Below are 17233 nucleotides of genomic sequence, written 5' to 3'. Positions count from 1 at the left end.
TTCTTCTTTATTCTTTCTAATTAATCTTTCTGGATTTCATGTTCAGTATATATTGGACCTTCAAAAACTATTCTCTCTTTGCCTCTTCTCTTTTAGCATTTTCCGTCTTTTTTATGTCTCTGTGCTGCATTCTGGGGAAATTTCTTACACATGTCTTTCAGTTAACTCTTCTCTATCTAGGTCTAAGTTGCTTATAAACTTGGCAAATAATTTAAAATTTAATGGTTAAGTTTCATTTCGAGATGTTCAATTGGCTATTTTTCAAATTTGTCTTTTAAAAAAAAGAGGTCTGTACTTTTCACATTTAAAAATTCCTTCTTTTCATTCTTTAATCATTTTCAAATACTTAATTTATAATTTCTATCTGATATTTCTATTATCTGAAAGTCCTGAGGTTATAATCTGTTTATTGTGTCCACTGATGTCTCATCATGCTGGATTTGTTTAGTGAGTTTTGAGGGCTCTGTAATTCTGAACTGAACTGAACTAATCTTCAGTGGTACTTCATTTTGGGGACTTCTATGACATCTGGGTTGAAAACAACCAAACCCTCTAAAGAGGTTTTGGGTTTGCTTCTGCCAGGCACTCAGAAATATCCTCATACAACTTTGGAGTTCCTAGACAACACAGGCTCTGTCTCTAAACCCTCGACTTCGTGGGGAAAGACTGTTTTATCAGAAGAGATGACTCAATTTCTACCCTTACCCGGAGCCCAGGCAAAGACTCTTTCTCACCAATGCAGTAGTCTTTTCATTTAAGGAGTAAACATTTGAGCATCCAATCTGATTTTTTATGTGGCACCCCCAGGTCCATTTTTCTGCCATGCATGGGCCCAAGGCCTCATCTTCTATCCTACTGTGGCTGTTAAAAGACAAGGTCCTTGGAAAGTGAAACTGGCAAAGCCCCTTAAGGTGCCTACAGGTTCATTACACCTAACACTCTGGTTTTCCTTCTTCATCTTCTTACTTTCCAGTAAACTCAGCAAAGCATTTGGAAGAATACTTGTTGGTCTCCCGCCCTCCACCATTTTGATGTATTCTGCAGTGGAAGGGTGGCAAGTTGCCCAGTATGCTGTATTCTGGGAACCACGGTGCTTTCAGGGTTTAAACTTAAATGGAAGCACAGGCAATCCTAATTCAGTCCCCTTAACAGTAACTCTAACATCATTAAAGAACCAATGGAGAGCAAAGTGATTGCCTCATCCCTTGGGAAACCAGGAAGAATGAATACAGGTTTTGGATCCCTGTTCCACCACCTACTAGTCATGTGATCTTGGGCAAGTTCCTTACTGAAAAGTATTTGTTTCCTTAACCATTAAATGGAAATAATAACTCTTGCTTCATAAAGTTAATTGTGGGTATTAAATTGGATAGTGTATATAAACTCCAAACATACTGTAGGTACTCAAAAAATACTCTTCTTCCTTTCTCTCTGTTTATGATATGGACCTTATAGAACCCCATGATCTGTAATAAGAAGAACTCCTTTAGATTCATGTTACATTTTTATATGTTTTACTAATAAAAATGTTTAACTTAATTTTAACAACCTTGTGAGGTAGACAGAATCCCACTTTATAATGAGGTCAAAACTTATTATTGGCAGAGCTGGGACCCAAAACCCAGAAATCCTAACTTACAGTCTAATATTTCTCTGGGGATAACTGCTGCTTCACAAAGTACTAAAAAAAAAAAACCCTTCTGCTGAACTAGTTTCTGAGAAGGCATCCTCAGGCCATAAATACAATGTAGGCATCAGAGGCTCAGTAATAGAAAGAATGTAAGCATTTGACCTTAAGCAGTTTGGAGCTGGTGGTATCTGAGGGACACCGTACCTTGTGGAAAATCCTGATGGGAGCCATCTCTGCTCCATTGAGCGTCTTCAAAAGGAACATGGGCCAAGAGGAGGCATTCAGCCGAAATCCTGCAGCAAACATAATGGGCAACAAATAAAAAATACATCTCAAAGGGAACTGCTATATCAAGTTTTCCCTTTGGAATCCAGCTACTCTTGCCACAACCTATGCTGTGATACCTACAGAATCACAGACTGTTAGGAAAGGACTTAAAGGTTAAGTAGGAGAAATGCCTCATTAGACAGATGAGGAAATGAGGCACATAAGAGGGAATGTAACTTGCCCAAGGTAATGTTGCAAAGTAAGTAGTGGAGACAAGTCCCCAACCAAGTTTCCTGACTCCAAGACAAGTATTATAGAAGTTATATCGTAAGGCCTAAAAAGCTTTCTTGAAAAATCCAAAATAGATGTGTGACAGGAATAACAAATACTTAAAAATGATCTAGACATTAGAGTGTGAAACGGGATATAATAATCTCTTAAGAAGAAATCAGAAATGTCTGATGAATCCAATATACCAATAAATCTTTTTGGTTTATCAATATAAACATACTCTCATTCTCTCTCACTCTCTCTCTGTTTCTCTCCCTCTCTCTCTCTCTCTCTCACACACACACACACACACACACAGAGTACAAAATACATTTTGATATTCATTTTCACTTAAACAACTAAGGATCAGGCATTGATGAAGAGACAAGGGATCATCTTATCCAAAAATATTCATTTTCCAAAAGAGTTAAAAAGAAGCCTACGGAGATTAATTATTCATTGTCATTTCGTAATTGTAAGTCAATAAGAATATACCATTTAATTAATAAATTGTTAAAATAAGATCAGTATCATATTTAAGACTTCCAATGAAAGCTCCAAGTGCTTCCTTCAATTTGGCTTCAACTCGTTATCTCGAGATACCCAAATCTAGTGCTTTTAATAGTCTCCTCACCTATCTCAGCTTTCCCATTCCCAACAAAGAACAGACAAGCTGCACCAAAGCTTCAGAGCTGCAAGCAGCAACAGCAGTGTCTGACGCTACTGAGTACTGTGCTGCGTGCTAGATGATGTGCCGGACGCTTCCTGCTGACTAATTTAATCCTCAGGACAACCCAGTGAGGTAGAAATTATCTTCATTTTACAGATGAGAAAAGAGGTATAAATTGCTTAAGATTTCAAGGTGAGCAAATGACAAAAATAGAATTAAAACCCAGGCAATCGGACTGTTGAGCTCACACTCTTTAACCACTATGCTAAATTGTCAATGTGCGTGTAAAATGAAAAAGGAAGAATCAGCTTTTGGGATTAAGCATTAATTATTAACTATAATTAAATTAAAGGGGAGGAGGTGAGAAGAGAGGAGAAAATGGAAATAAGAAGAGAGGTACCATCCCATATGATTTAAACTTTTTGTCTCAAAGCTGGCTAGGCTAAGCCAAGTTTCCCAAGGTCAGGAGACTTCTTGGGACAGCTCATTCACATCAACAATGGAGATAACGTGTGGATGTTCCTATCAAACTGCTACCACTCTCATTTTTGCTTGCCTAGCTTCTCTTCCTTTTGGGAAAAAACCCACATACTCTTAATTCTTTGTGATTCGGTTGGGATGTCTATCATTGGGTTCTCCTTACCTGGCCATGGAATGGAAAATAATGCCATTTAAGAGCACCTGATGCCCCTAGACTGGAAGTGTGTATATATGTTCAAGTTGGGTCAACTGTTTTCTGAAATGTTGGAGAGAGTTTGTCTTTCTCTGAGATCATGGTTTTAAGGATGTTTGTAAAGTTGTAGATTTGGCTCTTCATGTTTGAAGAGCATAACTGAGAATAAAGCCAAGGTAGAGTAGGGGATGGAGAGAGACAGAGTATTTAAAACCCTGTGTCCAAAAAGATAAACAAGGACCTACTATATAGCACTGGGAACTATATTGAATATTTTTAATACCCTATAATAGAAAAGAATCTGAAAAGGAATATATATACACATATTTGAAAAATTTTATATATATATGTATATATATATGTGTGTGTATATATATATATATCTGAATCACTTTGCTGTACATCAGAAACTAACACAACATTGTAAATCAACTATACTTCAATTAAAAAACAAAACCCAAAGAAACCCTATGTCCAGGTACATTCAACACCAGGTCTTAAACTTCTTGATTATATGAGTCAGTAATTCCTGCCTCCTCCTTTTTCCCTCTTCTAACCTGGTCTTAGTTGGGGTTTTACACTCATAGCCAAAGGACTCTTGACTACTATTCTATCTCTGACCACGGTAAAAAAAAAATTTAACGAATAAATTTCTTCAGAAATTCAGGTCTTGTTTATGTGTGGGGAAAACAACTCTCCTTAGGTCAGGGAAGGGCTGAAGCCAAACCTAGAGCAGATTTGCTGTGAATGATTCACTACACGTATGCATAAGGCAAAGCAAGGCACAACTCTTCTAGAGATATGCTCTCTACACCTTCGTAAAAGAGAGGAGTAGGGAGGAATGAGTGCACAATTAGAAAATTCAGCAACAAGGTCCTACTGTATAGCACAGGGAGCTATATTCAATACCTTGTAATGGCCTATAATGAAAAAGGATATGAAAAGGAATATATATGTATAAATAAATCACTATGCTGTATGCCAGAAATTAATACATTGTAAATTGACTATAATTCCAAAAAAAAAAAAAAAAAAAAGAAAGAAAGTGGTAGCAGATTCATGTCCCCAGTTCCCAACAACTAGAGTACCTCACCATGTAATTTCCAATTCAGTTTTTTAGGAGTGGGGTTACTGAGGGGCTTCTATCTCATTTGGTACTTGAACTAAAAAACTTTAATAGTTCTTTGCTGAAATATCACCTCCTCAGAGAGGCACTCCTAGACTGCCCCACCTAAAATAGTCTCCTAAATCCTGCTCCCTTCTTATTATCCTTAGCTTTTATCACTGCCTGAATGTTTTCTTTTTTCCATGTGATGTGTATGTCTTTTCCGACTAGAATATAAGCTTCATGAGAGTTTTACTGAACAAAGGAAAAACCTCCACTTGTTAAATGGGTGCCAGGAATTGATAAATGCTTTATCATGTTATCCCATTTAATCCTCACAAAAACCATGTGTGGCAGAGTTGATTAATGATTTCGTAAGTGAAACAATTGAAATTCAAAGTTTAAAGTCAAGGTAGAGCAACTTACTGTTGGCCACACAACTAAACCAGTAAGTGGCTGGGCTACTTATAAAGCCGGCTCTCTAACTCTAATCCCTGGCATGCTGCAAATGTTCTGTGCTTATGTAGGGCTTCTTTAAAAAATATTTATAAAGAACCAGTTATAAAGAACTTCCAGATGCTCCTAAGACTGTGGGACTACTGAATAAGTTAGGGTTCAGCTATTTAAACTAACAGTGACCTGAGGAAGCTCTGGATTTCAATGTAGATCAGCAGGTGTAGAATCTAATCATAGTTAATGCCCTCCGGTGGCAGGTAACTGAACAGCACTCATACCAGGAACCACATGTATGGGCCCAACTCCCTGCACCATTGTCTTATATAATAATTCTAAGCTTTTTGAAGTTATTAGACTCTATGGCTGTCAAGATGATTCCAAAATCATCTGCTCCTCTCGGAGGAGGTTTACATACACGTACATATACCTTATACAGATACATGTACAGAAACATGCTACTGACACACTGTATAACCTTGGACAACTCATTTCCCTTTCCCTGTTTCTGTATTTGTCAGAAGAAGACACTGAACTAAATTAGTGCTTCCAAACTGAGGCTGGGTGAGTTATCTAAATTCCACCCCAAGAGTGAGAGAAATGAGAACTGGAACTGGAAGAGACGTGCTGAACAAACTGTCCTCCCCAAGGAAGAAGTGAATGCTGAGCCTACTAGTATTTGGGGAGGGCTGTTAGGACTCCTTTTGTTTTGCCAAGATTCTGTCACCACATTGCTGTTCCACTCCCATATACACATTCAAGCACAAGTTAATTTGGATTTATTTAATTGGGGGTGGGGGTTGTGACTAATTTTGAGATAGGTGTAGGTATAGATGGGTTTGGCATTACTCAATGTCAAGGGCCTTGCTAAGAGAAGAGTGAGTTCAACAAATATTTTTAAGATTATCTTTATAAAATGAGTATTTAAGATACCATGGTTAAAGTTCCTTCTTTCTAAAGTTCCCCCACTCCACAAATTTCTATAAAGGGAACTCAAATTTCTGTAACCACAAAATGAGATACGCATCTTTTAAAATCCCTCTTTTCATTGACAGGCCCTGGAGGCTACTCAGCATATGAGAAGACTGATCAGTGCCAGGAACGTAAAAGGGTTCCTTCCAATTCAATGTCCCACAGAGACACCACATGTGACCAAGTTTGTCGAGTAGGCAGTTTGTACAGGGATCCTGACACAGTTGACTACACAGTTGACTAGGGGCCTCACCAGAGGCAAGCACTGCTCTAGACCAGGGACTTTCAAACTTGGACACCGAAATCCTCTGGGGAGCATTAAAGAATACATCAGTCCCACCTCCAGAAATGTACATTGAATTGATCTGAAGTAAGGCCTAGGGCATTGAAACTTTTTGGAGCTCCCTAGGTGATTCGAACTGGCAGCCATATTTGAGAATAAGTGATCCAGACAGCCCTTTTTATAAGGCATAATCTCAGTCTGAGCAAAGAACAGATCACTAGAACAAGAGGGTATGAGGAAAAGGCTGAGGCCACCTGATAATCATTCTACCTTTTCACCTTTTTTCCCTGGAGGACTCTGCAAGGGAGTAATCAATGTTCTTATGTGAACAGAACACACATACATACACACACGCACAAACCTCACAAGATTTTAATGGAGAAGAATGGCTCTTTACAGCAATGCTTCCCAAATATAGATCAACTGCGTTAGAGTCTCGGGAGAGCCATTTTACCATGCAGAATCCCAAGCCCCATTACCTAGAGATTCTGATTCAGCAACTCTGGGGAGAGGTCCAGAGGAGGCCTGGGGAACATGAACACACACACATATATATGTATAATTATGTACATAATTTATTTAAAACTTTTTATTTTGAAAAATTTTAAACCTAGAGAAAAGTAGCAAAAACAGTACATGAACAAACTACGTACCCTTCACCTAGAGTCAACAACTAATAACACTTCACCACAGTTGCTTTCCATCTGTCTACACACACACTTTTTCCTCTGAACTATGTGAAAGAGACATTGTGATACTTCAGCTCTAAATACGTCAGTACATTTGTCCTCAGAACAAGGACATTCTCCTTTAAAAGTGCAATATTATCATACCTAAGAAACTTAATTAAAAATATTCTCAAATCTTCCCAAGTCTTTATAGCTGTTTAATTTTTAAAATACATCAAGAATTACATATTGCATTTGGTTGTCATGTTTCTTTGGTCTCCTTTAATCTAGAATAGTGCAATTGCCTTTTGTTTTTCATGAAATTGTTATTTTTGAAGAGCATGGGCTGTTTTACAGAATGTCCCACAATTTGGATTTTTTCTGATCGTTTCCGTATGATTACATTCATGCTAAACAGTTTTGACAAAAATACTACAAAGTGATGTTAAGCACTTCTTAACTTCATTACTTCAAGAGGTATGTAATGTCAGTTTGAGTCATTATTGATGATACTAAATTTGATCACTTGTTAAGGGATGACTGACAGATTTCTTCACTGTAATTTCCCTTTGTAATTAAATAGGTAATCAGTGGGGAGAAACTTTGAGACTATGTGAATATTCTATTTTCCAATGAGCTTTTTTTTCTAGCATTCACTGATTATCCTTGCCTGAATCCATTAAAATGGTGGTTGCAAAACGGTAATTTTCTATCATTCTTTATATTTATGAGCTGATACTCTGTAAAGAAGAATTTTCTCTGCAACTTTAATTTTTTGTATGTGTGTATCATTAGGGACCCATGAATTCTATTTACCACTGTTCTTTTATTTTTATTATTCTTTCTGATAGTCATATTGTTCCAATTTTGGCTAGTCAGAGTCCCTTTAAGCTGGTTCTTATATCCTTTTGATATGTCCCCACTCATTCTTTAAGACTTCTTTACTTTCTGGCATAATAAGATGTTCCACATTCACCTTACATTTTCTCTGTTGCTCAGTCTTAGATTAGCCATTGCTCCAAGAAGCCATGATTCCTTTTAGCGGAGAATGGAACTTAGAAATCAAAATCAAGGCATGCTTATTGCTACTGAGGGGTCACTGTTTCCAGGCCTTTTCAATACACAGAGCTTAGAATATACACATATATATATGTGTACATGTATATTCCAAGTGAATATTATTAATATGTATATGTATATATTCCAAGTAGATACATATTACATATTAGTATATTTATGTATATTTTAATGCACATTAACATACACTTATACATCTATTTTAAGAGTTCATAATGTACCTCCAATTCAAATACTATACTGAAAGGTTCTTCATCTCCCATTCCATATTTGTATCTTGATTTACTCATTTGCTCTATCTTCAATATATGCAAAATAATTTCAGATTATTATGGCAAAACCACTAACATTCTTAAGAAAAAAATCAGAATTTCTTTGCAGTTCCATTTTTCTCTGAAATATGTCCCCTTGAGGGTGTACTGTGAAGGTTCTGTGTTCAAGTTGTTGGAATTCTTTTTTCAAGGTGATTATGATATCCATTTGATAGAGTTCAATTTATTTCTGTTTATAGTCAATTTTAGGATATGCTTTCTCTTTTTTGTTTAATTTTATATATTAAGTAAAATATTTATATAATTCAAAAGTCAAAAGAATATAAAATAGTATTCTCAGAGAATATTCTCATTTCCCACTCTATTCCCAGACACTCTCAATAGAATAGACAACCTTTTCATTATTTTCTGGTTTAACAGTCCTGTGTTTCTTTTTATAAAATTAAGTGTATAAAACACATATAAGTTCATGTATATTATATATGTGTGCATACACACATATTTTCCCTTCTTTTTCTCAAATGTAAATGGCATTCAGTACATTCACATCATTGTGTAATCGTTACCACCATCCATCTCCAGAACTTTTTCATCTTCCCCAAGAAAAACTCTGCCCATTAAGCAATAACTCCTCATTCCTCCCTCCCCTCACCCAGCTCCCTGCAACCACCATTCTATTTTCTGCCTCTATGAATCTGCCTATATTAGGTACCTTGTATAAGTGGAATCATACAGTATTTGTCCTTTTGTGACTGGCTTATTTCATTCAGCATAGTATCTTCAAGGTTCATCCACATTGTTACGTGTCCGAATCTCCTTCCTTTTTAAAGCTGAATACTATTCTATTGTATGTATGTTCTACATTCTGTTTACCCATTCTCTGTCAATGAACGTGGGTTGTTTTGACCTTTGGCTATTGTGAATAATACTGCTAAACATAAATATCTCATTGAGTCCCTGCTTTCTATTCTTTTGCCCATATACCCCAAAGTGGAATTGCTAGGTCATACAGTAATTTTATTTTTAATTTTTTGAGGGAATACCATATTGTTTTCCATAGTGGCTGTACCATTTTACATTCCCAATACACAGCAATACACATGGGTTCCAATTTCTCCACATCCTCAACAACACTTGTTATTTTCTATTTAACAGCCATCCTAATGGGTATGAAGTATTATTTCATTTTGATTTGCGTTTCCCTAAATGATTAGCGATGTTGAATACCTTTTCAGGTGCTTATTGGCCATTTGTATATCTTCTTAAGAGAAATGTCTATTCAAGTCCTTTGTCTATTTTTCAATCAGGTTTTTTATTTGTTGTTGTTGAATTGAAGGAGTTTTAAACAACGTTCTTGACATTAATCCCTTACCAGATAAGTGATTTGCAAATATTTTCTCCCATTCCACGAGTTTCCTTTTTACTCTGTTGACAGTGTCCTTTGATAAATGAAATTTAAAAATTTTGATGCAGTCAAATTGAACTATTTTTTCCTTCTGTTGGCTATGCTTTTGGTGTCATATGCAAGAAATCACTGCCAATTTCAATGTCATAAAGCTTTTCCTCTATGTTTTCTTCTAAGAGTTTTATAGTTTTAGCTCCTACATTTAGGCCATTGATCCATTTTGAGTTAATTGTTGTATAATGGTGTAACATAAAGGTCCAACTTCATTCTTTTGCACGTGGATACCCAGTTTTCCCAATACTGTTTTGTTGAATCGGATATGTGATTTTGAAAAAAATAACAGCTTTATCAAGAGGTAACTCACAGACTATAAAACTTATATGATTCAGTGGTTTTTAGAGTTGTGCAAAGATCATTCTAATTTCAGAACATTTTCATCACTCCTCCAAAAAGAAACCCCATATCTATTAGCTGCCACTCCCCATTCTCTCTTCATCCCAATGCCTGGAAACCACTAAGCTCCTTTCTGCCTCTTTGGATTTGCCTATTTCCTCCCATTTTATAGGCTGTCTTTTGACAGTGTCTTTGGAAGCACAAAAGTTTTTAATTCCGATGAATTTTTAAATCCATCTATCTAGTTTTCCTTCTGTTGTTTGTGCCTTTGGTGTCATATCTAAGAAACCACTGCCTAATCCAAAGTCATGATGATTTACCCCCATGTTGTCTTCTAAAAATTTTATAGTTTTAGCTTTTACATTTGGGTCTATTATCCACTTGGAGTTAATTTCTGTATATCATGTGGAGGTGGGGTCCAACTTCATTCGCTTGTATGTAGATATCCACCTGTCTCCATGCCAGCTGCTAAAAACACTGAATTACCTTGGCACCCCTGTTGAAAATCAACTAAGCATAAATGTATGGGTTTATTTCTGGACTCTCAAATCTAATCCTCTTATCTGTAAGTCTGTATTTATTTTATACCAGTACCCACAGTGTTGCTCTGTAGTAAGTTTTGAAACTGAGAAATGTTGAGTCCTCAGTGGTGTGCTGATTTTTGTCAAAGTTCATATAACTTTCTTCCTTAGCTATTTTAATATGGTGGATCCCATTAATGATTTTTCTAAAGTTAAATCTTTTCATTCCCAGAAAAAAAAAACCTACTCTGCCTTGATAAATTATTGTTTTAAATATGTTGAATTCTAATTCCTAATATTTTATTTAGGATTTTTATAACAATATTCATCATCAGATTCTGTGTGTGTGTAAAACAGGTTTGCGTATCAAAGTTCTACCTGCTTCAAAAAAAGAATTTGAATATTTCCTACCTTTTTTGTGATCTAGAAGTGCACCGCCTGGTACAGTAGCCAACAACCGCACAGGCTTTCTAACTTTAAATAACAATTAAAATTAAGTAAAATTAAAAATTCAATTCTTTAGTTGCAGTAGCCACATTTCAAGTGCTTTACAGCCACATGTGGCTGGTGAGTACCATACTGAACAACAAAGATATGAAACATTTCCATCATTGCAGAAAGTTCTGTTGGGTATCACTGACCTACAACAACTTAAGTAGAATTTAGATTATCTGGTCTTCAAGGTTCTGTAGGACTTCCCTGTAAAATAATCTGCTTGTAGTACTTTGTTGTAGGTGCTTTGAAAACTTTTATGTTTTTCATATGTCTGTTTAAACACTATAATGCTACTAGGGTCAATTTTGACAAGTAGTATTTTCCTATTTCACCTAGATTTTCTAGTTTATTTACACAGAGTTAGTCCCCTCTTTGTCATTTCTACTTTTGTATTATCTGTGCTTATTCCTTTTATTCTCTTTATTAGGCTAACTAGTGGTTTGTGTATTTTGTTGATGTTTTCTCCAAAGAACCAGTATTTTTATTTACTGCTTTTCTGTCTTCTACCTCATTAATCTCTCTTTTATCTTTATTTTTTCTTCTTTTGTGTTCTCTTTAGATTGTAACTTTTCCTGGCTTTTTGAATTGAAAATTAAAATTCCTAATTTTTATCATTTTATTTTTATTTATGTCAGTGTTTAAGGCTATACATTTTCTTCCAACCACTGCTTTAATTGTGTCTCAAAATTTTGATGTGATGTTTATTATTATCATGTTTTAGGAATTTTGAAATTTTGGTTTATATTTCTCTTTTTCAAATGAAAGTTGTTTAAAAAGTTTTAAATTTCAAGGTGGAAGGGCATTTACCAGGGTATAAAGTTTCACACACACACACACACACACGCACGCACGCACATACGCACACAACCTACCTTATTTATTAAAGTCTTCAACACCTTTACTTTCTGTCTGCTTGGCCTGTCTTATCTTGAAAGAGGTGTGTTAAATCTCCTATTAATGTGTTTGCTTATGTCTCCTTGCATCTACATAATTTCTATTTGGTGAATTCTACCATATCTAACATCAGAACTGCTATTATACTGTTTGACATTCCTTTATATATCCCCGATCATCCTTCTTCTTTTAGCCTTTCTGACTCTCTTTTCTTTAGGTATGTCTCCTGTATACAGTATAAAGTTGGGTTTGACTTTTGAGCACCAATTTGAAATTTTTTTAATAGGTGAGTTAAAACCATTTATATTTATTAACATAAATTACACATTTGGTTTCAACTCTGTCACATTACGTTTTATTTACTGTTTCTCATATTTAGTTCATCTCTTTCTCTGTGTGGTCTGTTTCTTGATCTTTTTGTTCCTTAGGTATTTAGGAAGTTTTGGAATTTCGTTCTAGTGGCTATCTTTATACTAACATATTTTATAATGTCCTTAATTCCCCATTTCTTCATTTAGTCTTCTATTATTTGGTTTATCAGTTTCAAGTGATATCCTTTGGTCCCATCTAAACATAGTAACAGGAGGAAAGGGGTTTACTTTCTGGTTCCAGTGTGTTTGCTTGGCAGCTCTCCCATCTCCTCTGTTGTCCATGTTCTGCAGTGCATGGCAGCCAGCAGTATCCCGAGGCCAGCAGCAGCAGCACCACCACCACCAACCTCTCCCATAGTAAGTGGTTTTGTAGCAGTTTCTCCAGACAGACACACTTCTCTATGAACAGCTTCCCCAGCACCCTAGAGGGCAAAATTCTAGCAAGTTCCATGGCTGTGGCACCACAATGACTTCTCTCATCTAGCAAACCACAGCTGTGCCCTCTCCAACAAGGCCTGCATCTCAGCCCTGAGATGGGGGAGGGAGGCTTTCCCTTGGGTGCTCTATCTCAGCCCCAGTGTAGTGGCCTCTCCTTACGTCTGCTGTTCTTATATTCTTTAGAGCTCTCTTTCCTTTTGACTAGCCAATTCCTCATTACTCCAATTCCGTTATAGTTAACAATTATATTAAACTTTCTGGGTTCAAATTACTGTGTGGTTCTCTCCCTTTGTTGAAACCGGATTGATACCATAATATTCTACTCTTGTCTCTACCTTTGTTTTTATCTTAGATTGATTATTTGCTGTTTGGATGAAGCTCTTTCCATAATTGATTCCTTAGGAATGGCTTGAGGTCACAATATTTCCTGAGTTCTTGCATGCTGAAAACTTTCAGTATAATCTCAATACCTGAAAAAACAGCTTGTCTAAATATAAAATCTGTCCTCTCATTTTCTTTCCTTGAATTTCTCAAAAACTCTGCTCCATTTCGTCTTGCTTTGTATTTTGCTGTTAAGAAGTATGATGTAAACCTGATTTTCTTTCCTTTGTAAGTAATTTGGCCTTTTTGCCAGAGGCTTAGATGAAGTTTTCTTTATACCTGGTGTAATCATTTTACTAGAATATATCTTAGAGCTGTCCAGTCTAGCTCAATTTCAGGAATAAGGTATGTCCTTTCAATATGAAGGCTCTGGTGTTCTTTAATTTTTGGAAAATTTTCTTACATTACAATTTTAAGTACTAATTCTGTTTATCTTCTTCAGGGACTCTAATTATATATGTACACACATATACATATACACATTGAATCTTTGTTGACTAAATTCTTATATTCTATTTCTAAGAGTTCCATTTTGATACTTTTAAACCTTTTCTAATACTTATTTCTATTCTCTTGGCTGTTTTTATTTCTCTTCTCAATGTCCCTTATTATATTTTCTATTGAATCTATTGTCCCAATGGACACCTGAAATTGAGTCTTCAATTGAGATTATTTTTCTTCAATTTTTTTCTTGAGTTTGGAAAGTTCTATTTTCACATCTTCCTGTCTGTTATGCATTTCTAGTCTGACTTCTAAAATTTATGATTCAAGATTTTTTTTATATCTTTCAATATTTATTTAATTCAAGTTGGGTTGTTATGCAACAGCCAATTTTCCTCTGGTTAGTCATTGGTTTTGGCAGTAGAATTTTCAGCAGTTAAAATGATAATCCTCTACTTCTGTTTTTCTTCATGTAGAAGCTTTTTATGGATGTTGACTGATGTTTCCTAATCATTTGAAATGTCTTATATTTTCCTGGGCTAGCAAAAAAACAGGATGTTCCATTTTGGAAGGGATCTTAAATCATGAGTTTTCTGCTGGCATAGTGAAATGCAGTTTCTTTAGTAGATGAGCTTGTTTGGGATGGGTTGGGAAGACTAGTATGTTTTTTGATTTTATGATTCTCGTTTGTTCCTGCATAACTCTAAGTTACTTGGCTTCCTTCTTTTCCTTCAACCTCTCCCACAAAGGTAGTTTATCTTTCCAAGAATGCTATCTCTAGTCCCTCACACTTTTAATTCACTCTCTTCCTTTTGATTCTCTAGTAGACAGTGCTCTAATCAAGTAGCTTTTAGCTCTCTTTCAGTATTTCCCACTTTGGATGGGATTATCTTCTTCTGGGGGTGATTCTAGCTGTTAGGCTCCCATGGCCCTCTCCCTTTTTAATGTAGTTTCTACCTTCATAAAACTCTTCATTTTGGTATGAGGTGGGTTCTAGCTTTAGCAGTTTCAGATCTTTATACCTGAACATGTAGACAACATGTTATTGAAATCTGTGGTATTCTTGATTCTTAGTTATGTTTAGGCATGAGTTATAGGTGGATGATTGCTTTTCTTTTTGATCTGTATGTTTCTGGAGAATTTATGGAAAGATTTTGATTTAGACGGTCACCATTATCCCTGGGAACTTGTCTTTTTTAATAGCCTATCAAGATGCTTCTAAACACTGGTTCATAAAGTAGGTTGAGAATAATACAGTACAAAAAGGAATGAGGACTATCTCCATACTACTAAGAAGTCATCTTTAGGGCACACTGTTAAGTAAAAAATGTAAGGTTGAGAAAAGTATGTATAGTATGCTGTCATTTATATAAGAAGGCAGAGGATACATATGTATATATGTACACACACACGCACTCACATGGGTATATTTTGCTAATTTTTTTAAAATGCAATATAAACTATAAAATTTATAAAAAGTGGTTACCTATGGTAGAAGAAAGGGATTAGGTGAAGGCGATTTCTCTGAATATACTTCATTTTATAAATTTTACTTTAAAATGATGTATATCACATATATATTTATAAAGGAAAAATATTAAAAAGGCAATCCCTAAAAATCAAAGATAAAATGAAGCAAATAAATCTCAATTTATATCAAGTTGGTGGCACTGCCAAGAGAAACTAATCCAAATTAACTTATAACACTGACTTTACTTCCCTTGAGGGTAAGAAAAAAATGCAAATAACTCAAACACTTTCTGTTATTATAATGGTGAGAGTATTAGTATTGTTATTCTGAGACTTCTGTATGTGCATTGTGGGATAAAGTAAATGAGTTATTTTGTTAGTGACATGAAGAATGAGAGTTTTTTTACGGTATAAAGGAGATACAGATTTAAGACAGTAAAGATGATGTAAATAAAGCCGCCATTGTCCTGAATTTTAGCAGGAAGTGTAAATATGAACTAATGATTTTTTTACTCTTAATGATTTTTTAAAAAGCAGTTCCTACCTCTCTATATGAAAAAGATCTAGAAAGAATGACCAAACCAGTAGCACTGAGCACTCTAGTGCTCAGATTATGGTCTCTAAATACCATTTCCCCTTAAAAGGAGCCCAGGGACCTAAAAGAAATAGCTGATTCTATATCTGGGACAGGAATTGTAAAAGATGAACCTGGAACATTCTGAAATGTCAAAAATCCAAGAAAGCTATCAAATAATAAAGAGTTAGGAGACAACTTGTTGAGGCTCCTATGAGGCCAAAGATGGGACAATTCAAGAATCAATAAAGGCAGTTAATGCAATGGAGTAAAACACATCAAATATGTATGAATCTTTGTATTTATGATACTAAGTAACAGCAACAACAATAACACTACTCTTAAATAATTCTGGAGGATGATGGTTCTCCAATTTATTATTCTGAAAATTGGTAAATAAAAATAATCAAGCATTTAAACTGTCTTTCCAGCATGAACATATCTCAGGATAATCAAATAGTTGATTAAAGTTTATTTTAATAGACATATTCCATTTAATTCATGTGGACAGAATGATAATATTAAAATTTCCCATGCTGTAACCATAATGAATTGATGAGTCTTAATCAGGGATCAGCAAACTATAGCCAGCAGACTGGCCATCTGTTTTTGTAAATAAAGCTTTATTGGAACACAAGCCATGCCCATTTGTTTATTTATTGTCTATGGCTGCTTTCACATTACAAGGACAAAGCTGACTAGTTGCAACAGAGAAGGTATGGCCTATAAGCCTGAAATATTTACTATCTGATTCTTTAAGAAAATTCATCAACCCCTGATCTAGACCGCAAGCAGTAATGGCTGCTATATTATAAAATGAGAGACAATCAGACCATATATATTTCATAGCAGAGGTAAATACCACTACCTATGAAATATTCTTATGAAAAAAACTGAACCTGAAACTAATCAAGCCTCTAGATCTAGTTCCCAATTTCTAGAAAGAGAGGACAGAGAAACATGTTAAATGATACCAGGGATACAATCAGCAAAATCTAACTGTGGGAAATTTTAAAGACGAATGACTTAGGTTTTTCAACAAATAAACTGCAAGAAAAAGGTAAGAGAGAGGAGAACCCATAGATTAAGAGACTTAAGGGACATATCAACCAACTGCAATATGTTGCTCTTATTTGGATCCTAATTCAAAGAAAATGTAATAAAGAGAGAGAGAAAGAGAGAGAAATACAGATAGACAGACAGACAGACAACAAGGAAAATTTAAACAGAGTAAATATTTGTTGATATTAAGGAATTATCATTAGTTTATTTACATGTGATAATGTTATTATGATTCTGTTTTTAAAATATTATCTATGAGAGGTATATACAAAATACTTAGTGAGAAAATTATACTATGTTTAGGCAATTGGGCATGAATGGGTAGGGAGTGTGTACAGGTACAAAGAAAACAAGATTGGCTATCAAGGATAAAGGATACCTGGACACTCACTGTGCTAATTTTTTCTACTTTTGTGTGTCCCTTATATTTGAAATTTCACATTACAAA

General features: G+C 35.2%; 1 protein-coding gene across 15 annotated transcripts in view; it reads right to left on the bottom strand.

The window, feature by feature from the left end:
• SCMH1 (Scm polycomb group protein homolog 1) overlaps positions 1-17233 on the bottom strand; it is a 145091-nt gene that overhangs the window by 69586 nt on the left and 58272 nt on the right. For 13 of the 15 annotated variants that reach the window (XM_074376715.1, XM_074376704.1, XM_074376707.1 and 10 more), the window contains one exon: positions 1835-1923. In XM_074376715.1, coding sequence (XP_074232816.1) covers positions 1835-1923 — 89 coding nt within the window. Of the gene's footprint in view, positions 1-1834; positions 1924-6802; positions 6849-17233 lie in introns of all 15 variants that reach the window. The other 2 variants (XM_045520239.2, XM_010959790.3) reach the window with 1 other exon arrangement.

The sequence above is a fragment of the Camelus bactrianus genome, chromosome 13 (genome assembly GCF_048773025.1).
Source record: "Camelus bactrianus isolate YW-2024 breed Bactrian camel chromosome 13, ASM4877302v1, whole genome shotgun sequence".
NCBI lineage: Eukaryota > Metazoa > Chordata > Mammalia > Artiodactyla > Camelidae > Camelus > Camelus bactrianus.
Note: the sequence above shows the minus strand (reverse complement) of the source record. Positions and strands in the feature narration are given on the sequence as shown.